Source organism: Anomalospiza imberbis, chromosome 8 (assembly GCF_031753505.1).
Source record: "Anomalospiza imberbis isolate Cuckoo-Finch-1a 21T00152 chromosome 8, ASM3175350v1, whole genome shotgun sequence".
Classification (NCBI taxonomy): domain Eukaryota; kingdom Metazoa; phylum Chordata; class Aves; order Passeriformes; family Viduidae; genus Anomalospiza; species Anomalospiza imberbis.
In genome coordinates, this window is record NC_089688.1 from 15,442,468 (window position 1) to 15,462,963 (window position 20,496).

The 20,496-nt window shown below is 39.8% G+C and overlaps 2 protein-coding genes across 2 annotated transcripts in view; one reads left to right on the top strand and one right to left on the bottom strand.

Moving 5' to 3' along the window:
• The window catches only part of USP54 (ubiquitin specific peptidase 54), an 80,174-nt gene extending 67,039 nt beyond the window's left edge, over nt 1-13,135 (top strand). The window contains exons 17-23 of the mRNA XM_068197433.1: nt 462-581; nt 1,721-1,913; nt 4,154-5,607; nt 7,942-8,060; nt 9,168-9,308; nt 10,784-10,970; nt 11,695-13,135. Of these exons, the coding sequence (XP_068053534.1) occupies nt 462-581; nt 1,721-1,913; nt 4,154-5,607; nt 7,942-8,060; nt 9,168-9,308; nt 10,784-10,970; nt 11,695-12,350 (2,870 nt within the window). The 3' untranslated portion in view covers nt 12,351-13,135. The remainder of the gene's footprint in view (nt 1-461; nt 582-1,720; nt 1,914-4,153; nt 5,608-7,941; nt 8,061-9,167; nt 9,309-10,783; nt 10,971-11,694) is intronic.
• Nucleotides 1-20,496, bottom strand: part of SEC24C (SEC24 homolog C, COPII coat complex component) — a 332,064-nt gene that overhangs the window by 187,039 nt on the left and 124,529 nt on the right. The window lies entirely within an intron of this gene.

Here is a 20,496-nt window from a genome sequence, read left to right on the forward strand (position 1 = left end):
AGAAGAGACAGATGGATTTTGTCAGGAAACTTAACATACAATGAAAAAATCCTAATCTGCTATATTTCTTTTACTGATACATTTTGGTTTAGATTTGGTTCTAAATTTAGTTTAATTCCTTCTTGACAGAAGTCATTTGAACTGACTCTGTTCTATCTGTACCATCTTTTATACTGACTTAAAATGTTGAAAATAGTAGAATAAGCCAGTACAACTTTCTCAACTAAAGAAAATTTGAGGGGAAATCTCCATTTTTTGGTTGTTTTGCTGTGTGGATGTCAAGCATATCAGGGTGATCAAGATGTACTTCTGCTTAGGGAAGGTTAGGTGGTGCAGTCCGGGATATGCACAGCCTCTGCAAGAATCCGTGTGTGGAAGGATTTGGTGATCACAAATGGGATGAGGGTAAGTGAGGGCTCTGCAATAATGAAACCAAAATGAAGGGTGCTGCCCATTTACAGGGAGGAGTGATGGCTTTGAGAAGTCGATGCAGGAGGCAGACTCAGTCTTTGAAGAGTCGCTGAATCAGGAGCAGAAGGGGGATTGTGCTGCGGCTTTGGCTCTCTGTAACGAAGCTATATGTAAGTAACCTTAACCGCCTGAGCTACTGCGCTTTGACCGTTTACTAATACAGACTAGAGTCTGAAACGCCACATCACAGTAAGTGGTCAGGTCACAATATGGGGGTCCGGCTGCTCTTTAGGAACATGCAGCTAGAAAGAATCTTTCATTTTTATAAGCTTTTCTGTTTGGGAGTTTTAGTCCTATTCCTCTTCATCTCTGTTTTTTCATGTTTGCATTCATTTTGTTGTTCTCTCCAGTGCTAAGGTAGTAACAGCACTGGGGTGCTGATGTGCCCTTTTTGGTGCTGTTATATTTCAGCAAGCACCTGGTAAGTGGTTCCCCTTGCCACTCAGTCCTTACAATTTTTCTCCATCATCAGGCCAAATTGCAAAGGCCATTAAGCTCCCCTGTTTTTCATGGAGGGTATAGCATAGGAAGAAAATGGTAGCCCACTCTAGAGTCTTCTGGATTAACAGAAGTGAACTATGCTGTACTTGAACTTTCATGAAGAAAAAAGCATTAGACATTGAAGTGCTTAAATGCATTGTGACCTTTGAGAATGTGTGCTATGTGATTTCATTTTATTTTTGGTGTTATTCCATTATGACTGGCTGGCTGTCTCACCCCATGCTCCCCTCTGTCTGTGTAGAATGGCTGCAGACAGGGTGGGTAGCTCCTGTGCTGTTTTCATTTAGAAATTGGCTTTTATGGACTGCAGAATAAAGGGTGCAGCATACAGCTGTAGTGACAGCTCTATTAGCTTTCTTTCCAGCTAGGAATCTCAAATCCCAGCTGGGTATTCCTGCACACAAAGGGAGTCCCAGGTATGGAGGATGCAGGAGAAGCGTACATGACGGAATGAAGCATCATTGTAGTAGGGCTGGAAAGAGCCTGTATGAAGGGATGAGAAATTGGGCTAAAACAAGGATATTGTTTTTATTTTATTTTGGTTTAGTTTCAATTAATGTGTTTGTACACCTGGCTAAGCTGAATGTGCATTAATGGAAACAGTAGCATCCTTGTGAATTCTTTTCTGGCAGTATGTGCATGTTCCATGTTTTTTGTTCCTGCTGCATCTTTTTTCTTTTTTTTTTTCTTTTTCAATTTTATTCCTTTTTTCTGTTTGTTTTCTGCTATGTTTTCTTTTGCATTTTAGCTAAACTAAGACTTGCCATGCATGATGCCAGCGCTAGCACTCACAGCAGAGCCCTAGTCGATAAGAAGCTGCAAATCAGTATCCGAAAAGCCCGGAGCCTCCAGGATCGCATGCAGCACCAACAGCCACCGCAGCCGCTGCCTCCGCCAGCCTGCCACCCACCCCAGGGCGGCCCCATGGCCCAATCTACAAGGTAGTGCGAGTACCTCGCCTAGGCACGGACCTGGGCTGCATCTGTGAGCAGTGCAGTCTGGAAAGAAACAGCAAACTATGTATATTCCCCAGATAGTCCAAGTCCTACTGTGTTACACCTGTTTTTTTCTTCTCTAGGTTAAATCTATTATAAAATAGTCAACTACCCCATTTCCCCCCTCCCCACCACCCTTTCTCCCAGTCTTTATAGAATAGTCCAATGTGCATGTGTTCAGAATGTGATCTGTGACACAGAATTGTAGCAGTCAGTGCCTGGCAGTATTGATGTCTCATGCACCGAGGGAAAAATTACAATAGACAGTAATCTGGCTAAAAAATGTGGGGATAAATTAGGATGAAATGTGACTGTTTATAATCAGGAGCAGTTTCAGGACTCAGTCAGTAAAAGACTGTACAACAGGCAAAATTTTGCTATAGTTGCTTTTTTTCTGGGAACATCAGCCAGTGTTTAGTGCTCTGTAGTTTGAAAACTGTCAAGTACACTGATCTTTCTTTCTAGTCCACTTCTCTAGTGGTGTACTGGTACAACTCTTGAATCCAGATTCTGATCCTGTCACCTTGACTACTCCATCATTCTTCATTTTCTTTCTGTGCTTCCCAGCATCCTGTAGCCTGGCTTACCAGCCCTCCTCAGTGTCTCTTCATGATTCTTTCTTCCATTCTAACTTTTAACTACAGCATAATTAACTCTCTGCTATAACTGATCCTTTCTTCCTACTGTCTTTAGCATGCAGCTTAATCCTTCTTTTTTCCCATGCCATTCCCTCCTAGCACTAGAAAATCCCTATCCAATTTATAGGCTATTTCTTGAACTGATAGTTTCTTTCCCTCTCCCCTTTCTTATATGTTGTATTACCAGAAGCTTAGATAAAATCTTGGATGAGAATAATTTTTCGGTTCCTTTCTGTAAAATGCCAGGTACAGCTATATACAAACCCAGATAATTTGCACACCTGCCAGGCTATAGTTCATAACATTCTTTTCTTTTCCTGCACTACCTGAATTACATGTAATGAAAGCTGATCTTGTTGTCAATCAGGGGTCCATTATATTCTCTCTTACAGGAGAAATGCAGAGCTCAAATTAGGCATTTTGGCAGATTCTAAGAAAATGAAAGACACTTACTTAACTAGTTTTGCTAATGCTAAATTCATTCTCGGCTGCTCTGTGAAGAGAGCGGGTTTTTTTTGCAAAATGTTTTATCCAACTGAATGTTATTATTTCAGTCAAGGAAAAAGAATCCCTGTTCATAGCCAGAGATCTGTACTCCAGCTTTGATTTAAATAACATTGTAGACAGTACAAAGTTTGCAATTCCTCACAAATAATATTCTGTTACTACACTTATCAACTAGGTCTTCATGATAACTTTAATTCCATGCAGCTCAAGGAGGAAACAAAGCAGTAATTTTGTAGTTGCCTTAAGTTTTCTGCTGGAGCTGATTTAGCCTGTCATTTCCTCATAGGCTGTGGACTTACTAGTGTTTGTTCTGTCTGTATATTAAAATGCTAACTAAATGCAGAAAAATGCCAGGGACATGTATGACTCAAGAATAGAACTGTCTTGCATTGATACTTAAAAGAATGAACATTATTTTCTAGAAGTATGCTTAGGATACAAATTATTGCAGAATAATAGTTATGTATTCAGCTTGAGCTTTATTTAATGTTTTGGATATATATCTCAAAAAATGAGACTATAAAAATGATATGAGAAAAATTTCAACCTGTTCTTCCATTTGTCAAGTCATACTTGATGAAGTTCCCCTGGAGAGAGGGGACCTTATAGAAATATTGTCAGTTCATGTTCAGGTCCCAAACATCCCCAAAATATTTTAAAATATATTTAAAACAGTTGAACACAGTTATTTTATTTTATATAAATGCTTTTCTTACTCTTCTTACAGCTATCCCTTCTCACATACTCAGTGTACTGGTTGAAATGCCTCTGGTGCTGTACAAGAATACTTCATATGGAGCCTAATTGTAGCAAAATACTCTTAAAAATATGAAATGGATTCAGTTAGATTGTTAGAGTAGGAAAACAAAGTTAGAAGCAAAGGACTAACACAAATGTGTCTAGTGAATTAATGCAAAGTCTTCATCAGAGCACAGTGAGCAAAGTGTGTTGAGCTGTATGTCAGCTAGTGCAAGGTCTGTACCCTAGGAATAAACGTAAGCAATGACTACTGCTAATCATTTACTCTTCTGTGTGTTTTAGTGAACAGACTGGCCCGCTCCAAGTACTGCTGAGCCAGGAGGTACCACTGGAACCCAACAAAGAAGTGGAATTTGGGTCCAGTTCTTTCTTCCACCCACCTGCTTCCTGCCATGAATTGCACTCATCATTATATCCAGAGTCTTCCTCCTTGCCCCCTTCTGAAAGCAGTCCATCCAACAGGATCTCTCCAAACTTCCAGTCTGCTTCTGCTGATTTTCATGACCAAGTTCCCTCTTTTCCCTATAGGCAAGGGTTGGCAGAGAGGTCTGCAAGAACTGAGAATGAAGCCCACAAGAGTGGGGAATTTGCTGACACAACAGCCACAGGGCTAAAAGACTATAGGGATTGCTGCAGTAGCAGCAAGTTAGAAGAGGTTCATAACATAATGCCTGTTCTCACACCTCAGTACCAATCCAAGGCTAACACAATAAACTCTGGGTCTTTGCCTACACTGTTTCCCTGTCCGCATCCACCACAAGCAGCATCTCCTGAAAAGGACAGCCAGCACAGTCCTTGTTCCAAACTTGCCAGCTCTCCAGTGCGGCCCAGCATTGATCTTTTAGGGGCCTACCATGCAATGACCCCTGCAACTTCATCCCCTACACAGCAGTGCTCCTCGGATCCTTTGCAGAAAAATAAGTCCTACAGAGCAAACAGCCAGGAGATTTTATTTCCCTCACAGGGTGAATATGGCACAGCAGACGGTTGTAAATCTGAGGCTTTTAGTACAAAGGGACATGTTCGCTCCTTGGCAGAGCAGTTTCAGAAAATGCATGCAGTCTCCCAGAGAAAAGGTACTCCTGAAAAAGACTGGATTACTGCAGTGTGTCAGGATGAGAAGTCTCTCAAGTTAACACAAAAATCTTTCATCGACCATTCATCTTCCAGTTACAGACAGCTAATCCATCAAAACCAAGAAAACAAAAACCAGTCTTCTGAAAAATTACACTCAGCTGTGGATATTAGGGATGGGGTAGTTTCTTTGAAGGGTTTTAGTGCCCAACATGTTGCTTCTGTGAGTTTTTGTACTCACAGTGAAGAACTGTGTAGAAGAGGTGGACAGAACATAGCAGACCCTGTACCTTACGTGGAAAGGCACTGTCGTGATGGAGGAATGAAAGAGGTGGATGATGGAGCTGCTAGTAGCATGGTTGCCTCTATGCCTGTGGACCGTTGGGTGAATAATGTTACTAGGTATTACAGTTCTCAGAAGGCTAATAAGAATACTGAATGGCTTCCTGTACCTGGGAGGAGTCCGCTCCTTTCTGATCAGAGAGCAGTTGGAGATGACTTGAGCAGGATCCCAGTACACCTGCATCCACAGTGGAATCAAGACACAGAACAGGAGCTCTCAGAACTGGAATCCCTCTATCAGACTAGTCTGCAGGCATCTCAGGCCACTAGGCCTTTCTTGGGAAGACAGGACAGTGCTAGGTATCCATTTGACCAATCAGGTAAGAATGATGCAGTTGTTTTTCTTGGTTGACCTGCCTATGTACTGCAGTGTAGGTGAAGATGCATTTTCTAGTCGATTTAGTTAAACGGGTATTAATTTGTGCACAGATGCAGAAAAATTCAGGTTGTAGACTCTGGAAACTTTCCAGCTTACTAGATAAAGCAGTGTGATAGCACTGCCTGGGGTGGCTGCAGAGTAACTGTTGATCATGACAAACATCTGTTAAGAGTAACATAGAAATAATTGATCCTGCTTTCAAGTACAGAGCTAGCTGCTTATGTCAGGCTAATGAATTTTGCTGTTTGAAAGTCCTGCATCCCCTCTGGAATTTATTAAACTGTTTCTGTCTCTGATGTTAATGTTCTCCACATTGATGAATTTTAACTGATTGTGTTGTAATTGAGAATTTGGCCTGTATCTAGTTGAGGGAAATAACTTTTAAAAGTTTATCAAGATCTGAGAGTTGAACCTGTGTTTTGCTAAGGACTGCCTGCTTTAAGTTCTGGAAAGTTACTTATGAAAGCAGCACTGAGGGTACATGAGGACCCATAAGACCTTGTGGATTAGTTGGTGCTGAAAGAAAATGAACAGATTCCATCAGTGAGAACATCCAGCTGTTGCTGGAGACATTCAATTAGTCTGATGACAGCAGTCTGGTTCCACTTAAGCTGATCTAATCTCCTGCCTGAGATAGGGCAACCTTGTTTCTCTGCCTCACAAGCGAAGCAAATTTCTTTGTAATCTGTGTCGTAGCATTAAAGGTACGAATTTTCTGGTTAAATACAAGGCAGCCTGAAATTGGATGGGTACCAAAGTGACACGCATCTAGCTGTACACATATGATGTATATTGCAGTGCATACCCAGGGCAGGTTTTCCCCCTGCCCTGCAGCCATGGCGGTGGAGCTCCCATCATTCCTGACAATGTCAGACCTGGCTGTGACCAGAGTGAGTACTGCAGTAAAGTCTTGAGCAGGTTTTTGTTGAACAGCTTGAGTTTTCTCTGGAACTCTTGTGTCTTGCAGTCCACTCACAGACCAGTTAAGACATCAAAATGTGGCCATTTACCATTTGTTGTCCTTTTGGTTTACTTTCAGAGTTAGGCAGGATCTGACTTCACAACTTTGCAGATACTGTCTTGCATGGGCTTGAATCAGAAGGTCTTATATATTCCTACTTAACTGACTGATTTTGGAAGTTCTTTCTGGAAATCTGCCAGCATAAAGCCCAGTTGCTTTAGTGGTAGCTGGAGTTTCAGAGTTCTATCATCAAATGACCCATTTCTTAGGCTTTTCTTGCCTATTTTCCCACCACATATATGAGATAGGGGTATTCTTTTAAAGTGAAGTTTGTATTTGAGATCTTCCGGTTTGCTGTAACTTTAAGTATTTTTTTTCCTAAGTTCTACAAATTATGTATAAAACTGAAAAGTTTGAACCAGTGCATCTACTGTGATGAACTGGATGAAAATCACCTGATTTTTTTCAACCTAGTCCTAGGTCTAGGACTGCTCTTTCTTTCTTTTAACTTGGATTACATATTCATTTTCAAATGCTGTTGAAACTTTGACCCATATCCACTGGTTTTGTCAGACCTTTGCATTCAGAATCATGATGAAATGCCTCAGTTTCATGAGAGGGACTTTACAGAACAGTTAAAGCCAAGCCAAATGCAACCACCTCAATGCAGAAAAGGTGGTGTTATTAGCATATCACCTTTCTTCCTTTTTAGAGGAACTAACTCCCTGTGACCGGTTTAAATTAGGCCATTGATCTGTCAATTCCATGAGAAATTTTAGGATTGTAACTGGTTGATGGGGATTGCACTGAATTGAATTGTAGCAATCCTAGTTAAAAATAAAACCTTCAACTAATTAACCAGTACAGCAAATGGCTGAGAAACTGTAGCATTGAATAGGAAGGAGCAGGTGAATGTGTGGGGAGGGAACCTGTGGCTGACTTTTTTTATACCAAATAACTTTAGGTAACTTCCTTCTGGTAGCTGATTTTCTGTCTTTTTGGGCCTTCTAAACAACCTCACCTCTGTATCAGGCAAGTGTTCGTGTGCAGTTAAATCATTTAAATCTTAAGTAGTTCAATTAACTGCTCCCCTGAAGCCTGCAGAAGGGCCAGGGAAGTAGGCATAGTATCTTGATAGGCTGTCTTCCCTTGAAATGTTGGGTGTTAGCTTATGTATTCATGTTCCAAGGATCTATGACTTCTTGTTCTGTGTGTATCGTCCCTCTGTCTTTGCTGGAGTCAGACCTAAGGTAGTCAGAAATGTGCCATAACATGCAGTCAGGTGTTGAATTTAATCAGTGTTGTCCTTCCCAGTCTCTGTGAACCCGAGTGTGAGGAAGCTGCCTGCTACAGCTGGCATGGGTCTGTCGAAAACCCCAACGGCGGAGATCGAGCGCAGTCTGTGTGGATCCACTGTCTCTTCTGTCTCCAAGGTGACATTTTGGTACTTAAGATGTACTAGAGGGGGAAGGGCTCACCCTGTGCAAAAAGGATTTACAGTGGGATAAGTGAAGTACATTATGAAGAAGGTACTGGGGTAATTGATATTAATGTTAGAATTTTAAGAGCAGTCTAGCTCAGGATTAACTAGATAAAATATGAGTGACTCATGCTACATGCAGTCAAATGATCTAAATTCTGGTATGGAGGAAAACACTCCTGAAAACATTAAGATCTAATCTCTTTCAACTTAGTGACATGAATTCCCTTGCATCACTACTGATGATAACTGCTTCTTAATTTTACCACTTGTAAGGGCACAGGCTCTTTTTATTTTTTTTTTTCCACTGTGTCACTACATATTTTCAAAGTGGGTGATAATCTGTTATTTGCTACAGTTGGTAGTCACCTCAGAGTGGGAGAAGAGTCTCATTTTTTCCTGGGAAGAAACTGTTTAAATAACTGGCAGTTACATATCACAGCCTGTATATGAAGACATGGAAGTATTTTCAAGGGAAAATGACATTTCCTGTAATAGCTCTGTACTTGTTAAAGGGAGCTCAAGGTTTGTTCTTTTATAGAACAAAAGGAAGGAAAGATGGAATAAACATCTTGCTAACATAAGATAAACAAGCTTCCAGCATTCATCAAATAATCCTAGATTTATTTTTTTTAATATGAGAAGACTGTAGTATTTTATCATAAGACGACTGTCAGCTGCAGCCATGATTATCTCTCCAGGGGTAGTGATGGCTGTAGCAGCAATCAGTCCTTTAGGTAGATTCATCCCACTAAAGACACTTTGTCCTGACTTTAGATACTTATAAAAGAACGTGTCTCATTTAGACAAATCAATCTCTGTATATTTACTTAGGGGAGAAATACTGTAAGGAATAATACTTTTAATCAGCAGATCCAAACAGACCCATTTATCTTAAGTTTTCAAAGTAGTACCTGAATGAAGGATTTCAGGAAAGAAAAGGTCATTAAATATCATTGAAGTATGCTCCATTATATTTCTATTCATCCATTGTCTATAATTACTGTACAAAATCGATGTTATGAAAAAACTTGTCTGAAATGTGTGATATTGTCTGCAGGTCACATATACCAGAGAACATAGCAGGGAGCCAGAAGAGGAGGAAATATACAGTGCAGAGAATTTCCGTCGCATTGCTCGCAGTCTCAGTGGGACAGTTATGTCAAACAGAGAAGAGACCTTGGTCTCTTCTCACAGTTTTGTAAGTAAAATGATGTGCAGCTTTCCAAAGAGCTATCATCTGTGTGTAGGGTTGCTGTTTTCTCTGTCTTCATTCAGCGGTTAACAAACAAGACGGAAGTAAACTCAATAATAAGCCATGATAAAAGCCTGTCTTTTTTGTTCTGTCTTTGGAAGAAGAATGAACTTTTATATAAGTAGCAAATCTGTCTACTTCAGGTATCATTGCAGAGTGGTGGCTGCTGCAGCTGATAGGCATGTCAGCTAACATTACTTGCCAGTATGCAGAAACAACCAGCATAAATCTTTTTTTCAGTTGACTTAAAGTATTTTCAAGAAAGCTTCTCATACACCTATAATTTTAAAAAACCCACCAGTACCAACAGGAAAGTTTCTGCTCTCTTGTGAGTTTATTAAGCAAATAGCATTTTTGGAGAGTAAAAGTAAACATTAAAGAGGAGGCAATTCAAGACTTGGTGCAGACAGTTACATACAGAAAATGACTAAAAGTAAGGGGATTGATGTTTCCATTGTCCTCTCTGTTAAGTAGTCTTAGATGCAATTTAAAAGTGTCAGAACAACAGTAACAGTGTTTAGCAATATAGCTAGATATAATGTCAAATTTTGGCTTGGACTGAATTTTTTGTAAACTCTACACAAACTATTATTTGAAACCAGCTATGTAACAGTTATAGAGGAGTCTTAGTTGCAAAATCAGTTGGTTAGACAGGTTGGTCCACTTGTTCCTCTCTGCTGTGTAACATAAACTAAGTATATGTCAACTTTGAAGAGTTTGTCCCTCAGCATGCTTTAGTTAAAGGCTCTGACATACCTGGAAGTGCTGGCAGAAGCCATTGCAAACCTCTAGCTGTCCAAGACCTGCTCTTTCTGCTAAGGTTTCTATCCCCACAACACAAGCAGCCAATAGGATGGCTGTCTGTTTAAAGTATGGCACTGCGCTCAAGCCTGCGATTGTTTGTTGTTGTGCCATTCAGCCATCCCTGCTTTTTGGGGTAGGTATCTCCTGATAGAGGCAAATGGTACAGCACAGGAAAATACTTCAGCTGTGTCAGGTAAATCTGTTCAGAGTCTGGAATCAGAGCTTTCGGTGAAGCCTGGTAAAAAATAGAAAGGAACAATCAGCAATACTCTATTTAATGGCTTGTGTAGCATACCATTTCCAATTCTGACTGGCCTGACATTGTTTTGTGTATTCAGTTCATCAGCCAAACCCCCAGGATTGGTTTGTGTTTGTTTTGGCTTTTTGTTTTTGTTACAATTCCAGTCTAATGGTCCTATGTAGCCCACTACTTCAGTAAGAGCCTTACTGGATTGATGCGATTTTTGTCTGTCTTTTTCACATACAGATGCATGTTTTTGTTCCAGTGACTCATCTCTTTCTTCCTTGGATCAACACCACCTTTGCTTGTTTCAACCCAACTCTGTGTTTACTCATCATTTTATGTTCTTTTCTTCTCCTTTCTCATTTTACAAAAGGAAGCACCAAATACGAGGAAAATGCCAGTGGACACCAGCCACCGTTCTTCCAGCTCCACTTCCCTTCCTTTCCCCCATGATCCTCCTGTATTTCCCTTTGATCCCCAGCACAACCCAAACCCGGTGCAGCACCCACCCCATGATGTACTGATGCCCAGCATGGTGGGCAAGGCACGTAAACTGTCAGGTAATAATCACAGGACTTTTCATCCTTCTTCGTGATCAGAAATATTGCTGAAATACATCTCCTCAGTTCTTGTCTTTCATAATGGAGTTTCACTATCTGCCTGAATTCCTCCAGATATCTAGAAGGACAAATCACATTTCTTCTGTCCTTCAGATCTTTTCTATGGTTCTGTGCTAAATGTGCCTAACTGAGGCTAATAACCTTTATGGAAACATTATGATGGTTTTATACAAAGTCATATCAATATTTTTATGAGTTATTTTCTTTAATATTAAAGTAGTAGTAAGACCCATCACCTTGTTTCTGTGTATAAGAGTACTTCCAAAAGTTACTCATCCCACAAATCACACATGTGCCAGTAGAAATAACTACTTCCTGCATGAGAATTATTTTCCTATGACAGCATCAAAACCAGTTTGATCTACCAGCCTTGTAATGCTTTGGTGGGCTCCTCTATGATGAAACAAGGGGCTAGTAAAGAAATATGTGACAGCAGCTACAGTAGGATGAAAATGCAGTGAGGAAAGGAGAGAAAATGCAGTGAGGAAAATGAATGCTGGAAAAGGTACAGCTAGCTTTTATTCAGAATTGCATGTCAGACAGTAACCGGATGTACTAGTGATTTCATTGTTCTTCTGTCACCTGCTGGCCACAGCTGATAGTTCAGAGAGAATTAAACAAAAATTATAACTAAGCAAACCTTTTTTTAAAAAATTTATTTCAGGAGATCAGAAGAACATCATCCAGAAACTTCTGGTTGTGCCTGACAGGGGTGAAGCTTTCCAGGGTGAAGTCTGCCCAGGTGTGGCACTGAGCTATGGGAGTCTCCCTTGTGTACCCAAAGGCACCCTCTCCCAGGGGCAAAAGCCTCTTGTTAATTTGCATTTAGGAGGTGGAGCATCAAGTGTCTCTGGCCGTTTGAACAAAAGTTATCCTGCTGCACAAACAGCCACATTACCAGATAAGCGAACAATGCTCTGGGGGAAACATGCTGGCCAGCCAGGCAAGAGTTTACAGGAAGGCTTCCTCCAGCAGCCGTCACAGCACCACATGCATGAATTTCATGCCATCAGTTGCAGACTACCAGCCAGCACAGACTACAGCACTTTAAGAATACCACGTGAGCCTTCTTGGGATCCCGGTGCTTCTCAAGGTTGCCCTGTGCCCCCCTCTTGTGTGAAGGCCCCGGGTCCAAGGAGAGTAGATATGCCTCCAGAAGAAGACTGGCGAGAGAACAGCTACACCCCTCAGCCTGGCAGGAGGCGAATGCTGCCAGTGCATGTGATGGATGGGACTTTTTCTTCTGCTCCCGAGGCACACAGAAATATGCTGGCTCGAGCAGCAGCAGCTACTGGCACCGTCCAAAATAATGGCTGGTGAGATCCCATTCACTCCATGTGCCCCAGTACACCACTCTTGTGGACTATGGTTGTTGCCAGAGTGTGGATTGCATGGAGACAGGAAACTCTTTCAATCAGTATCTGTGCCAGTTTTGTCTTAAAATGTAGCTATACAGTATGTGAAAACTAATTGCACTGTATTTCGTTTCTGACACTACTGAACCGCTGTCTGGATGGGGAATCTTAACTATTCTAGTCCTGGCCTCTCCTAGCAAACAAGTGCTATAGGAATGGTAGTTTGCTTACGGGTAAGTTCAGAAGTGTGCACATGTTTTGAAGGAAGATGGCAACTAACAAAAGGACATTTTTAAGGACTCTTTTTCATGAAATGTAGCTTTGGTAAATTCTTCACAAAAAAAAAAACCAAAAAAAAAACCACAAACCTTTTGTTTTCTTCGCCTTCCTCTCTCCTGTTTTCCTTCCTAGGAAAAAAAAAAAATCTGACCCACCTTCCAGGTTCCAGTAAATCTGCACTTGACAGGTGGTAGTTAGTAAAGCAAGCATGGTTTTCAATGTTCTGAGATCTCATACAGAGATCACAGCTGTAGTTGCTGCAGAGGAAGTGACAGGGAGACATTGTTCACAGTAAACCCCAATTTTCTCCACTTCTTTTAAGCAAACTAATGATGCTTCAAACAGAAAGACTGTTAATGCTGCACGCTTAACTACACCAATGTAAACACAGAATAAGTTTAACTATTTTAGTGTCAAGCATACTTGCTTTTGTAAGTATTTTTCAAATAAATCCATGAAAATAGTTCTATTTACCCGTCTATGTCTGAGCTTTCTTTTCTGTTTAGCTTTACTCTTCAGTTGGCTGGAAACTTCTGATTAATTTTCTTACACATGACCAAACATAAGTAACTTGTTTATTCTACTTCATTAACAAAGTTTATGTAATAAAGACTTAGATTGGAGGACATGCCTAATTTTGAGTCAGGACTTGATGTGTTTCATTACTACTCAGCACTTATATTTCTCCTCATAATGGACAACAATTAAGTGTCCTTCAAAAAGTATTTTGAGACTGACTACTTGTTTTAAGTACATCTACATCTACATCTATACAAGATGGTAGCGTATGCAGATATACAGAAAAATCATTAGAAATTATTGGTGTGGAGAGCAGTGTCATTTTAATCACACTTGCACTCCTGCTCCTGCAGATGCTTTCAGGTGCAGTGGTTACGAGGTGTTAGAAGCATGGGGGGTTCCTGTTCCATACTTGTCCTTGTGCATGGTTCTGTTGGGAGCAGGGGTGGAGCTGTGGCAGTGCCAGTGCTGATGGAAGGGCTGCTCTGCCCTGCCCCATTGCTGTGAGTGACAGGGCTCCTGCTCCATGACCTGAGGGGCTTTACTCTCACTTCATGCTTGGCTTGATGGAATCCCATCAGTTGTTGCTGTTTAGCCTGAGATTGAGCCTCATTCGTTTCAGTTACTGTAATTTGTCAGTTTCTTGTTTCTAAATAATCACTATTGCTTCTGTTATTGTTGTAGTCTACTGTACCTGCATTTTACATTTGGGATTATGTTGCACACTTCTTTGTACTTAACTGCTCCACTAGCAGTGGTTACCAGAACATAGCACTCTGTTCTCCCACTCATCTATTCCAAAAATACCCTTGTGACTTTTGACTTTTTTACATAATGGTTTTGCAGACTTCATAGTATGTGTCTCAGTTTGAAAAGATAGGTGTCTGCTAAGGAGGGCAGGAGTTCTCTTGAAATAGAAAATATAAATGCCCTCCCTCCAAATTTTTATAATTTTGAAATTAAGCGACTTTCAGGCAAAGACATGGGAGTAGGAACAACAGTTCATTATTAGAAAAAAATAAAATAAAAATGCAGTAATACAAAACAACACAGACAGAGTCAGAATATGACCTGACACCCTGTGGGTCAGGGTATTGGTAGCAGTCCCATTAAATGGTGGCTGCGGTCCTCCTTGAGTGGCAGATGGGGTTCTGTTGAAGCAGTGATCCTGTAGAAGGGTGGAGTTTTCCTCTGAAGGTCCAGTGGTGGTGTAGATGGGCCTGGTCTTCCTCTGGGAATCCAGCGGAAGAGAAGGCTGCTCCACTGGGAATCCAGTGGAAAAAGGCTGCCTGTGGTGTTCCAAATCTCAGGTTATATCCAGGTAGGAATGCTTGGCTCCTCCCCCTAGGTGGATCATCTCACAATGGGATGATGTAATTTTATCAGTCATGCTGTGGCACTCAATGGCCCATTAACAGAAGATATTTCCTGGAGGGAGGATTGGTTGTGGACGAGATAAAGAAAACTGCCCCACCTGGTTTTAACAGGTAGCCCAATTAATAGAAGATAACTGCCCCACCTCTAACAGATGGCAATAGAATACGCACCCCCAGCCACATCTTGCATTTGCAGCCTAAGACAATGTGAAACTTCAATAGTACTAATTTTCTAAATATGAACAAAGGGAGTTTATACTTTACTTTAAACAACTGTTTGATTTAGGTTTCCCAACAGATACAGAAATGTTAGTCTCTCATGGCATAGCAACGTCTGTTTTCAGCTTTTTGATACCTTCAGCAGTTGGTGAAAGCTGCAGTAGCCCCAGGATGGAAATGAAGACATGGATAAGTATTTGATACTTCGCTTGACTACAACTGTAAAAAAAACCTGGATAATCTAAGAAAGCAATCTGCCAAAGTAAAGTACAAAGTCATCACTTCAAGAATCATTATAAAGTATGAAACTTGTGCAGCTGAAGGAAATGTGCATACTTAGCTTTCTTATGTCCTTGTGACCAGGAAACAATGGAAGTATACTTACATAAAGCTCTGCAAAATAATTCTGAGTTGATGCAATTTATTAAATTAATCAGTAGTAGCCATGTGGGGTTTTTTTAAGAGAACTGTTGTGTTTATTCCATTGCAGTTCTATCTACCAGGTTTCAAAAATGTTTTTAAAATGTCCTTTGTATATCAGTTGCTTTGTATGAAGTTAACCAGAGGCCTGAAAAGGAAAAAACTGGGTCCATACCAAGCAGTATATTAGTACCTCTGAAGAGAGACAAACTGAAGTACATTCAGCAATATATTTAACATGGGAGGAAACGTGAGGCTGGGAAAATACTGTTACTTCAGTTTGTGCCTGTAAATTTTAGTAAGGTCAGTAAGATTAAGATTTACTTTGTAATTCATTTGACTAACTTGTCTTTTCAGTGATACTTATACCATACAAAAATCCAGTATGTAGTAGTTTAATAGCTTGTTAAAGTTCACTGTTGACTATAGGAAGGGTGAGGAGGGAGTTCCCACAGGAATTCAGCAGCTGTATAGAATTCTTAAGAGTTAAAGGTTTGTAAGCTTTGATGCAACATAACCTTTTCTTTGTCCCTGGCTGAAGAGTATGTTATTTGATGGAATTAAATTAAATGAATGCCATACATACTTAAATTCACCTTTTTAAAATAAGTGAATGTCAGTTCTCCTAAATGTAAAATTCTTATTCCCTATATTTCTATGATCACTCATTGTGTTTGTAATATGCATTTAGACCTTGTGTAAGGAGTAAAAGAAGGCAATAATAAAATGAAAATTAACTTGGTGTCCTAGCAGTAGCGAAATTATGTAAGTATGATCCTTCTGTGTTAGGAAAAGGAACTACCTAGCACTGAGAACTGCCTTCTCTCAAAGGCAGCCAAGTTTGTACCTGCTGTTTGTGGAAATCATATTTAGACCTGCTGAGCAGCACATGTGCTCAAATGGAGCGTGCAGCACTTGGGAGTTAACCAGAATATGCTCTGCTTTAGAGAAGGGAAGTGCCTGTTTCTTTGTAACAAAGGCTACTGCACCCACATTAAGATGGGGGAATTTGGGAAGAGGGAAGGAGCTGTCCTACTGATAATTTCCCCTGATAGTTAACATTGCTGGAATGGACTTGCCAGTAGGACATAGAAAGCACAGGCAGGATTCCAGAATACTGGAATTCATTAACGGTTTGGATCTAATGTTATGTAGGGAGAGGGGCAGGGCAGAAGTATAGGGAGAAGAGAAGGAGGAAAGCAAAAGAAAGAGTGGATTGGAATAGGAAGGAACAGATGGATAGGTGAAAAAGGCAGAATGAAAGGAAATGTGTGCATATCTTTGCTTAGATGTCTCTTTTTAAGGAACACTCAGTAATCAGTCTAAATTTTTCTTCCTTCTTTCAGTGGATAGATTCCTGTACAGAGATGGTCCTCAGCAGCAATGGGGTGCTGAAGCTTTTGAGAAAGGAAGATTGACTGATGGAGAGAGTAGGCAACGTTCTTTGTAGCAGTCTTTGGTTATGTTCCTGCTGTGGTAAACGAAACTCTGCAGAAGCACTTAGGTACTGCTGCTATATGTATAGACAGACATTGGACAAACAGTGTAGGTTAAGTCAGTGTTTCTGCAAGCTTGGACAAAGATAAAAACATGCTTGGGGTTTACAAACACCTCACTGAAGTTAGATGTGTTCTGGAGTCTCCTACCACTATGCTGTCTCTTGTTGAGCACTGTAGCTGGCAAAAAGCAAAAGTATATTTTCATCTATCTGTGCTTGCTGCCTCTAGCATTTTATCAGTGCATAGTCCAGAATCTTCTCAAGTCTAGTTACGTATCTGTGGGCTTTTTAAAGGCTAATTCTTCACCATTACTACCACTGATGGAATTACCTTTAAAGTTTCAGAAAATGTTTTAGAAAAAGCATGATAGATCATTATTTTTTAATTCTCTTGCTATCTGCATCATTCTTCTAGTTCATTGAATGAAATTTTTTTTATCCTTTAAAACCAAAGCAATGTAACTTGGAAAGGTTTTTAAGATTGCTTTTTCATTAATGGAAAAATGCTAAGACCAGCTATAGAGTCACTTGAGAGCACTGATATTTTTCACTAGCATGTTTGTGGAAGCAGATATAAATGGAAGAGTTCTGATGAAGAAACAGAAACTTCCTCATTGGCATCAATAAAATTGTTTTAATATTACTTCTTGAGTGAGTAAACACTGAATATACTCATGAATAAGAAGGTTAAGTGTCTGTTTGTAAACTAACTTACATTAGATTTGATGAAAGAGGATTATCTTAAGTTTTGGCTGGCCCAGTCCCAGATGATTCACTAGCTAATCATAGGCTTGAGAAGTTTTATGTGTGTATATATCACTATTCAAAATAATTTAAAATAGGAACATATGAGAAAAGTGAATACAATAAGCTGTACTTCACTAATAACCATTAGAATCATTAAACATTGCTAAATTTTAACTTCTTCCCTACTCAGGCAAAATTATTTTGATGGCAGTCTAGGGTTAGCTATCCTTCCAGGGTTTTACTCAAAATTTATACCAGCTAATTATTATGTGACTGTCAATTGAGGTGCTCCAAGCATAGAACTTTTGCTGCTTACAAAAAAAGAAACAAAAGTATTCAAGGTTGTCTTAAATTACTGAAAGCACCTTAAAGCATGAACATGTTAACACAGTATGTCTGTGAAGGTACAGACTGACTTTTGTTTAAGATCTAAAATATGTCAATCAAATGGAAGTTAATCTTCTGTTACTGTTAGCTACAATTTTTCAGAAATCAGGTATGTATTTAAAAGTACATTTAAAAAGAAATAACCAGTTGTTCATGGTACTATATATTAATTGTTCCTAATAGGATGAAATAATGCATACATTCCCTTTTTTTAAAAATTCAATTAGTTTCTCCAGATAGACTAAAAAAAAATCTCAGTTGACATTAAACAACCATTTCAATGCTGTAGTCTGGTTTTGGATAACTGCCCTTAGAGGCGTAAAAGAAGCTATTTAATGTAGCAGATGAATCAAGCCGGGTTTTTGACACCATACTCATCTGAAGAGAGAGAAGAAGGTATATGTATGTGTGTGGGAGTCTTGACTGATCAGTAAGCTACTGATTTGAACACAAGATTGTAATTCATGGGAAGAGCTCTGTGGTACAGATGAGAAAATAAAATTGAATTGACTTCTCATGGAATGACATCTCATGGTGGGTTTTGGGGAAGTCCACATCTCCAGTGGTTTCGGTGTTGTCTTTTAGCTGATAAATTTACGGGAACAGTAGAAGAGCTTTTAAATGTTTATGTGGATTATTTTGATATCCTTCTCTGAATTCATTTTTTGTGATCTCAGGGTTGCCCGGTTATGAAGGTCATTCTTTGTTAAGCCCTTTCTTCAACCCTATCCAATCCTCATGTAACAGTTAATTCTTATTAGTATTTCATGGTGTTTGGTCTCAAAGATGCAGAGAGGTAAGCTGAAAGCATACTTCCACTTTCACCTCTTAGTCACAGTGGTCAGATGCATTTGTGAGAAAAGAGTGCGTGAACTCTTCAGCAACTGAGTTGTCATATCTGCTTTTTGTGGGTTTGTTGCCCCGACACTTTCCTTTAAAATTGATTAATGGGATTTCTCTGATCTCTAGGGCATTGTGTTCATGGATCAACAAAGTTAAAAAAAATAGTAAAACATATCTCACGCTGTTTTCTATTGTAGTTCCTGTTACAGAGCAGCAGTAAGTTGGGAGGTTTTTGCAAGATCCTATACATAGACCTGCTTACCTTGAGTACTCGGTCAGTTAAGTCTCTTGCTTGTGGAGGCACTGAGGAAACGAGAGAACACAAAGGAGGGCAGCAAAAAGCAGAGTGAACTAAATTTTTAGAGTGAGTAGAGGTGACTATTAATAGTCTATTAATATCATTAAGGTAGTAAGATAAATGAAGAGAGGGAATTGGTTGGTCTCGGGTGGTAGGAGAAAGAGCAATTGCTTGAGGCTAAGGAAGGGAAAGTTTGAACTAGATAATAAGGGCAGGGGAAGGAATGCTTTAAGCAGAGAAAGTGATGTTTTGAGGAACCTAAGGAAGGGTTTGAGGTACCATCACTCTAGAAGTGTGAAATTTAAATCAGATACTTGTCTGGTAGGGTTTGGTATGTGAAAGTTACCTAAAATTCTCGAGTTGGGTTGCTTTAGCCTGTTTTTTACAGTTCTGGTATGATGCAAGTAATGCCTGTGGCTTTCACTAGCTTTTTTAATGTAGTCTGTACTTCCTCAGCCTGTTCACAGAGTTTTATCAGGCAATGAGGGAAATGTGTGCAGGAAGGGAGTGGGACAGGATACACTGTAATAGTGAAGTGGCTTGTCATTTTATACCAGCACTATCTAATATATATTTATATATATATATATGCTATCTAATAATTTGGTTTTGTTTTTTCTCTTTTGAAGTCAGTGCAGCTTCTCTGTGCTGGATAACATTAGTATGGAGTATTGCAGTGATAATGACTTTGTAATGCCGGAGAAGATGGCTTAAGACAATGCTTTCAACCTTTCCGAAAATTGCCTCTTGTTACAGATAATAAGATTTGTCATAAAATAGCTGACTTGGGCCAGCAGGGAAACCTTGTGCCCTCTTAAAAGAAAACTTTCAATATTGAAATTCAGTGCAGCAGTATGTCAAGATATATTTAAAATAATACATGCCTTGTTTTGAGGCACTCCTGCAGTTTATACCAACCTCAGTATAATTTCTGGTGTTTAAGAAAGGACAGCTTCAAACAGTCTCTAGTGAGAGTCAATGAAATGGAACTTCTTAAAAGTTTTGTCTTCATCTTTCTTGTTCATATCACGTCTTCCCCTCTCAGACCTGGTTTATCTTTGCAAGATTTGTTCTGTGCATCTTTCTCTTGGGATCTGGAATATATCTCTCTCTCCTGTGAATCAATTTCCTTCTTAGTTTTCAAAAAGTTCTTGTTGGGTAATTAGATGATTCTGGGACATTGTGCCAGTTTTTAAGGTATGTCGCTGTTAGAATCAGAAGATACTGTTCTGATATCTGCCCTGCTGTGAGATGGCTACAAAATTTCACGTAATCATTTTTATGTCTGACTTCTTTCTGCTTAAAATTCAATAAACAGCACTTGTCTGGGGCAATGATTAACTAAAATGTAGTTGCTACTATACTTTGCAGTCCTCCATCAGGGCAGGTGTCAAAACAGTCAAGGTTTTAACATTGCACCTTTTTGTTTAAACAGCTACTGCATGCTGCTTCAGTGGGTACTGCTTTGAGATGGAGCAGAAGGAAATCAGGTATCATCTGCATTCCAAATGGTCCCATTCCCCAT